At 53.3% G+C, this 12415-nt stretch overlaps 1 protein-coding gene across 1 annotated transcript in view; it reads right to left on the bottom strand.

The window, feature by feature from the left end:
- Positions 1-12415, bottom strand: part of PLBD2 (phospholipase B domain containing 2) — a gene marked incomplete at its 5' end in the record, with an annotated part of 22704 nt that overhangs the window by 6308 nt on the left and 3981 nt on the right. Inside the window, 4 exons of the mRNA XM_077747967.1 lie at positions 4030-4244; positions 4445-4545; positions 6623-6781; positions 9794-9887. Of these exons, the coding sequence (XP_077604093.1) occupies positions 4030-4244; positions 4445-4545; positions 6623-6781; positions 9794-9887 (569 nt within the window). The remainder of the gene's footprint in view (positions 1-4029; positions 4245-4444; positions 4546-6622; positions 6782-9793; positions 9888-12415) is intronic.

Raw genomic sequence — 12415 nt, 5'->3', positions numbered from 1 at the left:
GGCAACCACTCTTCTTTCTGCTTCATTTCTACAAATGAGATCACACAGTATCTGTGTCTCTGCGTCTGGACCATTTCACTTCACATAATGCCCTCCAGGTTTGTCCATGTTGTCCAAGGTGGCAGGTGTAAGGATTTAATTTCCAAGAGTGCCGACGTGCCAAGCGTCTGGCACACGGCCGTGTACGGTTCGCCTCCAGCCAGGGGCACCGTATCCAGACCAGCGCTCACCCAGGGCCAGCTTCAGGGCAGGGACCAAGGGAGCCCTCTCTGTGTAACAAATACACAAAAATTAAAAAGGTAAAGTCATAACTGGACAGCTGAAACCGGAAGGGAAAAGAACCCACATTAACGGTGGTTCTCTGGGGGCTGGGGACGGGGCGGATCACAGGTTTCACATCTGCTTTCCGCTCAACCGTATGTTCTAACGTTCCACAGTGAACACGCATTGTTCCAGTTATTAAAAGTCAGCGTGGGAGCCAAGGTGGTAACAGCTCAAACATCCATCAGTAACACTGGGCAAACAAATTGTCATCTCCCCGCACAGTGGAGTATTACTCGGCCATCAAAAGGAATGAAATGCCGATACTCGAGACGCCATGGATGAGCCTTGAAAGCATCGTACTGAGTGAAAGAAGCCACACACAAAACCACTATTGCACGATCCCATTCACATGAAGTGTCCGGATGGGCAAGTCTACGACAGAAGGAAGGTCAGTGGTTGCCAGGGGCTGGGTGGGGGGTAAAGAACGGGGGTGATCGCCTACCGGGGCTTCCTCTGGAACCAGACGCAGGTAGTGGCTGCATGTTCTAAATGCCACCAGGCTATTCGCTTTAAAACGGTTCATTCTACAGTATGTGAAATTAACAAATGATGAAATTAACAAATAAATCCACCCAGAATTTTTTTTTACACTACCAGAAATGTTTAAAAATTAGTGCAGGTTTAGGTGAAGTTCTAGAACAGCAAAGCTAATCTAATGGGAAGGAGATCAGGAGTGCGGCTGCCTGAAGGGTTACTACAAAGGGCACAAGGAACTTACGGTGCGATGGAAACGTTCTTTGTTGAGTGGCGGTTACACGATTATGTTTGTCCACACCCATCAACATATACATCCTAAGTGTGTGTTTGAGCTAGCCATCAGTAAAGAAAATACAAAAAAAAAAAAAAAAGAAAGAAAAGAAAAAGCTCAGCCCAGGATGTCACATATCACCCATGCAAAATGTCAAAAATGGAAAGAAAGCATCACACCCAGTGCCGCTAAGGTTGAGGGGAAAGCTGACATCGCACAGCCTTGCGGACAGGTGTAAACTGGTCCGGCCATTTCTGGAAGCCATTTGAGCGTGTGCAGCTTGAGACTAAAATGTTTAATGAAGTCAGTCTTTTTTTTTTTTTTTTAATATTTTTATTTATTTCTAGGAGAGAGAGAGACAGCGTGAGCAGGGGAGGGTCAGAGAGAGAGGGAGTCACAGACTGAAACAGGTTCCAGGCTCTGAGCTGGCAGTCAGCACAGAGCCCGACGCGGGGCTCGAACCCACGAACCGCGAGATCATGACCTAAGCGAAAGTCGGACGCTTAACCGACTAAGCCACCCAGGCGCCCCAATGACGTCCGTCTTTTAACCCTGTGTTTCCACCTGGGGGCCTACTGGTCTTGCCTCAGCACCACTCAAAACACCAAAGACCTGGACGTGGCCCAAGTCCTCAAAGGAGAACTAGTTCAAAGTTTAGCATCCAGTATTGAAAAGGTGGACGGAATGTGGCCGTTCTCAGAAACTGTCCAAGGCCGGTTGTTGAGCAAAGGGAGCACATTACATGTAAGCCTATGATCTTTTCCATGTTTAAAATAAAAAACAAAAACAGAGGGGCGCCTGGGTGGCTCAGTAGGTTGAGCGTCCAACTTCGGCTCAGGTCATGATCTCACAGTTCGTGGGCTCAAGCCCCGCATCGGGCTCTGTGCTGACAGCTGGCTCAGAGCTGCTTCAGATTCTGCTCTCTCTGACCCTCCCCTGCTCATGCTGTCTCTCTCTCTCTGAAATAAATAAAACATTAAAATAAAAATTTTTTTTTTTAAAACAGAAAGCAAACTTTTTAGGACAGTGAAACTCTTGTGTGTAATACTGTAAACGTGAATACGCATCACCGTGCATTTACCAAAATCCGTACAACTCTACTTTTGAGGCTGAACTTGAATGTGAGCTACGGACTTCAGTTGATGGTAACACATGGACATCAGTAAATCAATTGTTAACAAATGCACCTACGCAACATGTTTAGAACAGGAAAAAGGAGTGGGGAGATATTGGAATTCTCAGTATTGTCTACTCAATTTATCAGTAAACCTAAAGCTTTTTTCTAAAAAATAAAAAGTCTTGGGGCGCCTGGGTGGCTCAGTCGGTTAAGTGTCCGACTTCAGCTCAGGTCATGATCTCACAGTCCGGGGGTTCGAGCCCCACGTCAGGCTCTGTGCTGACAGCTCAGAGCCTGGAGCCTGCTTCAGATTCTGTGTTCCCTCCCTCTCTGCCCCTCCCCTGCTCATACTTTGTCTCTCTTTGACTCTCAACAGTGAAGAAATGTTTAAAAAATAAATAAAAGTCTTAACTTAAAAAAGGCTCATATATACACATTATAAATGCATCCAAAGAAATCTAGACAGATTCAAAACAAAGGAGCGACAGGTGTCTGCTTAGGAGGGGTCTGGAATTCAGGAAAAGGGTATAACAGGAGGTGTGTATTTCTTCGTCTACATTGCTAGAATTTCTGTCAGCAAGAACGTATTCACGTATTCCTAGCATCATACAAATCAGTGAAAGCAAACGGAAAAATAAGGTATATTTCAGTCTAGGAAAAAACATAACCAAACATTCCCTGAAACGACCTCCTCTGGGTTGTGGGGCGTTGAAAGTGATTGTGATTGTATGTGAACGTTTATTGTATTTTCCAATTTTCTATAACACATGTATAACTTCATGCAGGTTTTTAAGTAAACTCTGCTCCCAGTGTGGAGCTCGAACTCATGACCCTGAGATCAAGAGCCGCAGGCTCTACTGACTGAGCCAGCCAGGCGACCCTTACGTAGGTTTTTTAAAAAGATATTACAGTGTTCACAGACGTACAGCAACCTGTAGATCTGTGGCTACAGATGACAATATGGATTAAACCCGACAGGTGTCGGGAGTTCAGAGTTCAGACCCAGGCGAGCACACGCTGCCTGTTTCCATTCCCGTAACACTCCGAAGCGGGCAGACTTCATCTATGCGATAAGAAGTCAGATGGAGATCGTGCTGGGGTGAGGACAAACCCGGGTGCCGCACCCAGGGCTGTTCAACCTGCAAACATTCCAGCCCTACACAGGTGCCGTGCACACGTCTCTGTATACATGTCGATTCAGAAATTCACTTAAATTAATGGGCATTAGATTGTTTCCGAACCATTACTGTAGTTGACATCCTTGTCCACAGTCTCCGTGCAGAAATCGCAATGTTTCTCTAGGGACAGACCCGAGCCAAGAACTGCTGGACCATGGGAGTGACAGATTTGGAATTTTATTAGATGCCGGCTGGTTCCGCTTCAACGTGGCGGCGCCAAGCCCCACTCCCGTAGGCTGAGGATGGGAGCATAGATTTCCCCACCACCTCGCCACCTCCTGGGAACATCCGATTTTTAGGTGTCGCTAAAAAAGAGGCACCGCAAACATTTGGCAGTGGCTCCCTCCAGATGGGCACTGGGGCCAGGGATCGGGGCGGGCGGGGGGTACACTCTGGGGTACTTGGGCCTTAGTTGCAAAGTTTTCACATTGGACAGGAAGGGCATATTCGTGTTCCCTACTTCTCAAACCTGAGCCGGCCACCTGACTTGCCTTGAGCAGCGGAGTGTTGCGCCGGCTGCCATCAGCCTTCAGGAGCCCTTCCACACTTCCCCGCCCCATGTCACACGGAGGAGCCTGAGCTAGTCCGGCTGCCCCAACACCCAGCCGACAGCCAAGCCCCAGACATGTGGAGGAGGCCGTCCCCCCTCAGCGTCCACCCACCTTGGGGGTCTTCCCGGAACTGGAACCAGTACTTCTTGATGACGCGCAGCATGTTCTGGTAGGAGCTCCAGGTGTTGTGCGCGATCAGGAGGTCACTCTGGCCAGGCAGCAGCTTGATGAGGGCGGAGCAGGAGCCAGAGCCCATGACGTGCTTGGTCTTGGTCTTGTTCAGGGCCGGCTCCAAGTCCTCCAGGTCCCCGGAGAGCTGCAACAGGCTGAGGAGGGCCGGCCACCAGAGCGTCGCCGTGCCTGCCGGGGCGCGTTCCCACGCCCCTTTCCCCGAGGAGCAAGCTGAGGCTCTGGAGGTTAGCTGAGCGCTCAGGGGCTGAGCCCGCGGAGGCAAAACAGGTCTGCCTGCCTGGAAGGTGAGGAGGGGCCCTTTCCCCACCCTGCCCACTCTGGGGGTGGCACTTACAGGAACCCCAAGGGTTTGATGGTAAACCTCCCAGTTGGAAAGGTCACACTGCTTTCGTAGCTGTCTTCTAGACCCTTCAGCTGCAGGAGGGTCAGCCGCACCTGAGGGAGGGGCAGGGGAAGGGTGAGGCAGTGGGAGGGGCTCTGGTCTGGGGACCCAGACAGAGCAGGAGCGGCCCAGGTGCACCCTCCTTACCCAGCACCCACCCTTCTTGCCCTCACTTAGTTAACTGTATGTCTCTTCCCTGTGCTAACTTAAATCACTCCCACTTAAGAGCCCAGGTCAAAGCCACCTCCTCCAGGAAGCCTCCCAGCCAGCCCTGACCCATTGTCAACTCCCTATTCTGAGTTTAGCTACTGGCTGCGCTGCTGCCTGAGGGCACGTATCTCATGTAACTGACGTCTCATCGTCACTGCTACTGCTCTGTAACCAGGGAGATCATCACTGTGTCCCCCGTAGGGCCTTGACCAGCAGTGGGTACACACCATGCACTTAGCATCTGCGAGATGGATGGATGGATGGATGGACAAAAGGCTAAGATACATGGAAAGAGACTCAGGCGGGACTGAGGGATGGATGGGAGGCTGCTAAGTTGAAAGGAAGGAAAGAGAAGCAATCGTCCAGATGGATGGCAGGGTGGACAGAAGGACAGACATCCAATCAGGTGCACAGACTGGATGGGCTGACAGAACAAGCCAGATCTGTTCCTTCATCTATAAACGTTCAACAAGTCTTTACATATAAAGCACCCACTATGTGCTGGGCCCCGGGAATACTGTGAACAAAGCAGATGTGTCCCTGCCTGTCCTCACGGGGCTCGGGTCCAGCGGAAGACAGACTCTGAGTCCCTCACTAGAGCCCGCAGGGAAGTGTGGGGACCGGACAGAGGTGAGGGGTGGGGGGCGAGCCAGGCAGAGGGGGAAGAGGAGGTGCTCTTGGCAGAAGGGGCAGCAGAGGCCACAAGCGCTGAGGGAAGAGGTAACACATCTTGTTCAAGGCACCGGGAGGTCAGGGAGGCTGGACCACAGAGCGAGGTCAGCAAGGGACGAAGCTGGGGACAGAGAGGGTGCAAGAAGTGTGCGGGCATCATCCCACGGGAACAGGGCAGCCCCTGGCGAGACTTAAGACGGGGAGCGAGGGGAGACGTGATGGAGCTACAGACGGACACTCACACCGGCAGGTGCTTCAGTGGCCGATGGCCAGGAAGAAGGCGGGGAATAAAGCCAACAAGGTGGTCGGTCAGACAGGCAGCTGGGGACGGGAATGGGAGGGAGGGGAGGGGGAAACCGGACAGACACGTAAACAGTGGGCAGGGAGACAGGCAGGCAACCAAATGGGGCACATCAGTGGTGGGGGTGCGGTGGGTGGAAGAACTGAAAGCTGGGCTACGATGGGCGGAGGTGACAAATGGGTGAGACGAAGTGAATGAAAGATGGATATGCTTGTGGGTGGTAAGTGTGCAGACAAACCAGACACCCAGAGGGTGGGGCAGGAGGGAAGGGGGGGCAGGGAGGGAGGGATGACTGCAAGATAGATGGATGGGTGGATGGTGGAAGGGAGAGAGGGAAAGACTGAGGGAAAGGGAAGACTGGATGGCTGGATGGATAAATGGATGGATGGGTGCATAGGCAGATATCCAGATGGATAAATGAATAGGGGGATGGGTAGGTGGGTGAATGGCTGGATGGCTGGATGGGTGGATGGATGGGTGGATGGATGGGTGAGTAGATGGATGGGTGGATGGATGGCTGGTTGGCTGGATGGGTGGATGGATAAATGAATAGGGGGGTGGGTAGGTGGGTGAATGGCTGGATGGCTGGCTGGCTGGATGGGTGGCTGGATGGGTGGGTGGATGGGTGGATGGATAAATGGATGGTAGGTGGACAGGTAGATGGATGATGGCTGGATGGGTAAATGGATGGGTGGGTAGGTAGGCAGGTGGATGGATAGATGGATAAGTAGATGGGTGGACGGGGGGTAGATGTCTGAATGAACAGATGGGAGACGGACAGAGGGCAAGGGAAGAAGGGGGAGAAGGAAGACTGGATGGACAGACAAATGAAGGGATGGATGGGTGGCTGGGTGGATGGGGAGGGAGGGAGGGAAAGAGGAAGGCCTGATTGATGNAAGCAGCCCCAGCCCCCCGCCCCCCCTGCTGAGCACGGGGGCCGCACCCACCTGATGCCAGTAGGAAGAGCCCTTGTTCAGCTCCATCTGCTCCTGCATCCACTCCAGGTTGGTCTCCAGGAAGCTCTTGAGCTTCTCGCAATAACCGACTTCGTACTCGAAGGGGCCACAGTAATTCACCACGGTGTTCACCCAGTGCATATAGATGAGCTGCAGGGTAGATGAGGTGGGCGCGGGCAGGAAGGGGCAGCCAGCCTGCCCCCTCGCTGAGGACCCGGCTGGCTCCCCACTCGGGCGCCGATGCCTCACCCCTACCCAGCCAGGCCTCCACAGAGCACAGGCGCCCTGGGAGACCCCCTCTGCGCCTCTGCTGGCGCTGGCTGTCCTCCCCAAAGGCCCTCCTCCCCCACCCGGCTCCCCACGCCTCTGGAGCCTCCCTCCTTGGGAAGCCTTGGGGGAGGATCGTGCCTCCTCTGTTACCGAAGACCCTCATCTTTGGAGGCAGTCAGTCAACTACCGCTGTTGCGCACCAACCGTGTCCCGTCCTAAGCACCGAGGACGCAGCAGGGAGCTCACAGGTGATGTGCGGGCAAGAGAAAGCTGTGCCCGTTCAACCAGCCCTCACGAGCCCTTCAACATCCCACTGCTCTGATGTCACACGAGCCAGCCTGGGCCAGCCTGCTGCGAGGTTAAAGACCACGCGGCCCCATCACGGCAGCTGACAGCCAGCCAACCCCCAGGTGCATGAGTGAGGCCATTCCAGGTCGCCCTGCGGCCCCGGCTGCCCTGCCAGTCAGGCCTGGCCTGGAATCCCAAATCCACGCAGGGCCGTTCCAGCAGGGCGAGGCAAGTCCCCCCACTTTCCGCCTAGCGTTAGCGGCACTCTGCATGAAGTGACACATTTAGTCCCCACGGCGACTCTGTAAAGAAAGTGCTACCATCCCCATCCCCGCGTTATAGCTGCAGAAACCGAGGCACAAGAAGGTGAGGTCCTCAGCCAAGGTCATCAAGGTAATGAATCAAAGGGTCAAGACTGGAACCACGGAAAGATGTAAATTGGTAATTTCCCAAAGCGCCGGCCTCGCTGGGCCAAGGCTGGCAGGTTAACTCCCAGCCACACCCCTCACCACACTGGAAATATTCCCAAGACACGCAGGCCAGTGAGGGGACCGTGGCAGCACCCAGTCCCCCAAGACTGATCCCTTAAGGACCCCCGCTCCACTGCCACCTCCCTGAAATGCACCCAAACTCTACTCAGCCCGTGAGGCCTCAATAAGATACCACCTCCACCATGCAGCCTTTTGCTGCTTCCAGAAGCATTTCCCAAGTGCCCGTCTTACACCAATCTCTGGCTTGGGTGCAGGGGACACAGCTGGGGACAGAACACAGTTACCGCTCACGAGAAGCCCCCGGGGGCCCACAGGGAGGTGGCAGAGCCTCTGGGCAGACAGAGCCGGGTCTGAATGCTGGCTTCTCTGCAGACGGGCTGTGTGACCCTGGGTGAGTAACCTCACCTCTCTGAGCCTCGGTGGGGTGTGCAGGATCAGGTTGGGGATTCCTTACAGGGGAGCCCTGGGGCCCTGCCCCCGTGCTCCTGGCCGCCTACAGGCCCCCCGAGACAGGGAATGAGGTTTCATTCACCGCCGAGCACTCCAAGCAGCACAGGCCTGGCGTCTGAGCAGCTACCTAGACATCAAGGTCCCAGGTGGGTGTCCCAAACTACAGCTGGGTGTCAGAACTAGGAGTGTTTGGTTTGGTTTGGTTTTAATTTTTTTTTTTTAATGTTTATTTGTGAGAGAGAGAGAGAGCGTGAGCAGGGGAGGAGCAGAGAGAGAAGGAGACACAGACACAGAATCTGAAGCAGGCTCCAGGCTCCAAGCTGTCAGCACAGAGCCCGACGTGGGGCTCGAATCCACGGATGGTGAGATCATGACCTGAGCCGAAGTTGGACGCTCAACTGACAGCCACCCAGGCGCCCCCGGAGTGTGAGTTTTATAAAGGGGTGTCCCACTGTGTGCTGTGGTCTGTTGCGTGCTCGTTCCCTCTCCCCCTCGAGCACCTGGGAGGCATCTCTGTTCCTCACTCCCCGTCAAGGCTCTATCGTCGGCTCTCTGCCACTGTACTGCCATCTGGGCCCTCCGTTACCCGCCAGGGGCATTTGGCTACTGCCACCTCGGGGCAGCTTTGGGCACCTCAGGCGCGTCCTTGGGTCACCTGGGGCACACCTAATGAGCAGGGCCACTGGGACCCAGGGCGCGGGCAGGCTCGACTCTGTTACTGCCAAATGATCTGCCAGAGCGGGTGTCACACCCCCACCCACGCTGGGGGACAATGGCTGTTGCCACACAGCCGCACCTACTTGTGATACCGGCTGACTTCCGAAATGCACGAGACCCCTTTCACAGAGCCCCAAATCAAGTATGGCAGATTAGCATGTGGTCTGAGAAACCATCAGATGTAGCAAAACTCAGTTACCGGGGCGGGGCGGTAATTCAGGTGTCCATCCCCGGATGAATGGATGAATGAAATGGGGTCCATCCATACAATACAGGATTACGTGGCCACAGGAGGGAGTCAAGTGCGATATACTCTACAACGTGGATGAATCTTGAAAACACCGCGTAAAAGTAGCCAGACACACAGGCGACCACTCACTCGTTCATACGAAACATCAAGAATATGCAAGTCTACACAGAAGGTAGATTAGGGAACAAGGGAGGAGGTGTGGGTATGGGCTTTCTTTCTGGGGCGATGAGAATGTTCTGTAGGTAGGTAGTGGTGATGGATGCACAGCCCCATAAATAGACTAAAACCACTGAACTGTACATTTTAAAATAGTGAGTTTTATGGCACGTGAAGTATATTTCCATATAAACGAATGCATGAATGGAGGCCGCATTTAGGGTGACGGGTGCTCTGGGGGCCAGGGGCCGGGCCTCAAAGGTATCGGCAACACCCTTAGGTTTTCGTCTGGAGGTTCACTGCATCGCTGTGTTTCATGACTTGGAACATGTTATATATCTTTTATAGGCATCAGATAGCACCTAACCTAAGCATGCACCCGAGCCCTTGCTCCCCAGGTCGGTGGAGGGCTGGGGGCACAGGCGGGGGCGCCCCCTGCACATGCCTGACCTCAGAGCCCTTGAAGCTCCCTGGAGGTCACGGGGCGGTGGGGGGAAAGCGGGGAGCAGGAGGCCCAGGCTGCCCCCCATCTGGCCTTACCTCCTCAGACACGGCGGCCTCCACCACGCCCGCCGCGTAGGCCTGCAGGCTGTCATTGTAGCGGCCATTCGTGTGCAGCTCCAGAAAGGCCCACCTAGGCGAGAGGACAGGGGACAGCTGGTCAGCGCGGGGGCAGATGCAAAGCCTAAGAAACGGCGTGAGGAGCTGCCATTCACATGAACGTCCATCAGGAGTCGCTGCTGCGTCAAAGGGCACACGTATTTTTCGTTTTAATAAACACCGACAAACATCTTCCCCCTGAAAATGGTACCGATCTATGTCCCACCCCTCACAAGCCTATCAGCCACGGGCAGTTGAGGGCTTCCTGTGTGCCAGATGCGGCTCTTGTCACTTCTCTACTAACTCAGTGATCCTCATCCCCATCTGGCAATCCGACCAGGTCGGCCCTGTTACTCCCCATCGCACAGAAGAGGAGGAAGTTAAGGCACAGAGTTTCATCACTGCTGCGAGAGCCTGAGCTTCTGTCCTCTCCCTCCCCCCCACCTCCCCCCCCGGTGTCTGCACCCTCTGCCATGGGACTTTGTGGTCCCTCGCACCAGCAGCCAAGTCCTTCCTCGCCCTGTGGATGTGGTCTCGGTCATGTCATTGGACTTGCTTTGGCCAACAGAATATGGACGGAAATGACCATGTGCCAGTTATAAGATCAGCCTTTAAGAGGCCTCCTTTGGGGCGCCTGAGGGGCTCAGTCGGTTAAGTGACCGACTTCGGCTCAAGTCACGATCTCACGGTTCCTGGGTTCGAGCCCCACGTCGGGCTCTNAAAACAGAGGCCCCTTTTGTTTCTACTTGCCCTCCTGTGCCCCTGCTACTGACGTGAGAACATGCCCCAGGCAGCCCACTGCTCCCAGAAACACGAGAGAAACATGGAGCAGACTGGGTCCACAGACCCATAGCATGAAACAGAGCTGCCCAGGCCGGCCCACGGATCCATGAGGATACTCAGTTATTTTATAAACCACTGGGTCTGGTGGGTGTTTTGTTACACAGCGCTGCTGTCTGGTACTAGCTGATACATTTGCCAAAGGTTACAGAGCCGGCAAAGGGCAGAACCAAAATTCAATTCCAGGCAGGCTGGCTGCCATTCCTCCTGGGAAACTCTGGTTCCCTAACTCTGGTGTGCATCCCTGTCGCTAGGAGGCCTTGTTCAGAAGCAAATCCTGATCAGAAAGTCTGGGGCCGGGCCCGAGGCCCTGTGTTTCTAACTAACAGACTGCTTTGTCACGATGTACACCCTCCTTGCTGGAAACAATTCCTATCGATCTTCTTCATCTTTGCTACAGCGATGGTTGAAAAATTCCATCGTGTTGCTGTCATCAAAATCCTTTCATCAGTTAAATAGCACTTGTTTCTACATGTTTGTCATTTCTAGTTCTTTGGTTCATGCGCTTTCCTCTTTTCTGCCTTGTGTTTATCTTTTCCTATCGATCTGTGAAATTCTCTAGATTAGCTCTCCCGCTTGTCACTAATACTGAAAATATGTTTGCATTTTCATTGATTTTTTTTTCCCGCTTTTGTTTTTGCCACACGGAGGTTTCCGTGTTTGTGCGGCCAAATCGACCCGTCATTTCCCGTATGGTTCTGGATTTCATCCTTGCTCCAAGGACACCACACTACTCACCCAGGCGACTGCCTCACCTGGGGAGAAACACCAGTTAAGGCAACTTCTGCGAAGAAAACGAGGACAACAGGGAGACGCTAATGAGAGCGTGAAGCAAACGAGGCAGAGGCAGGCTCCGCAAGGACCGCCTCATGGGGAGGTGGCTCAGAAGCCCCCGGGGGCTCTGGTCCCAGAGAAGATGCTGGAAAGGAAAAGACGATCAAAATGTGCACACCTGATACTTTCACCAAGCAAGCCCCTTTGAGAGCCTACTGGGTACGAGACAATGAATGACATGCAGACTCGGCCTTCCAAACGCTAATGCAGGGGAGGAGAGGAGGGGGCGGCGTGTAAACAGGTAATGACATAACAGAGAGACTGCTTGGATGAGAAAAGAGCGCCATGTGCTGACGAGATGTCAGAGACAACATTAAAAACAAAAATTAGGGGCGCTTAGGTGGCTCAGTCAGTTAAGCATGTGACTCTCGGTTTCGGTTCAGGTCATGATCTCACGGCTTCATGAGTTCAAGCCCTGCGTCGGTGTGGGGCCTGCTTGGGACTCTCTCTCTCCCTCCTCCTCCCCTACTCATGCTGTCTCTGTCTCTCTCTATAAATAAATAAACTTAAAAAATGTTTTTTAATTAGAGAAAGGCAATTGGTAGACTCGGGATGACCCTATGTGTGAAAGCATTTTACACACACATGCGCACACACATACTTATGCTTCTACATAGGTATACATACTGAGGCCTATCGATGCATAGAAAGTTCTGGAAGAAAGAGCTAATAGTGGTTCTATATGGGGGTATTTACTTCATGCATCCTGTCTTGACTTTATAAACTGCTGGGATTCTTACCACAAAAATTACTTGTATAATAATTAACTACTTATATAATCCAATTAATTATTCATATAATAATTCCAAAAACTTAGGGGCGCCTGGGTGGCTTAGTCGGTTGAGCGTCCGACTTTCGCTTAGGTCATGACCTCGCGGTTCGTGGGTT

The sequence above is a fragment of the Crocuta crocuta genome, unplaced genomic scaffold, assembly GCF_008692635.1.
Source record: "Crocuta crocuta isolate KB4526 unplaced genomic scaffold, BGI_CrCroc_1.0 scaffold29, whole genome shotgun sequence".
NCBI lineage: Eukaryota > Metazoa > Chordata > Mammalia > Carnivora > Hyaenidae > Crocuta > Crocuta crocuta.
The sequence above is the reverse complement of the archived record's forward strand: the minus strand, read 5'-3'. Positions and strand labels throughout refer to the sequence as shown.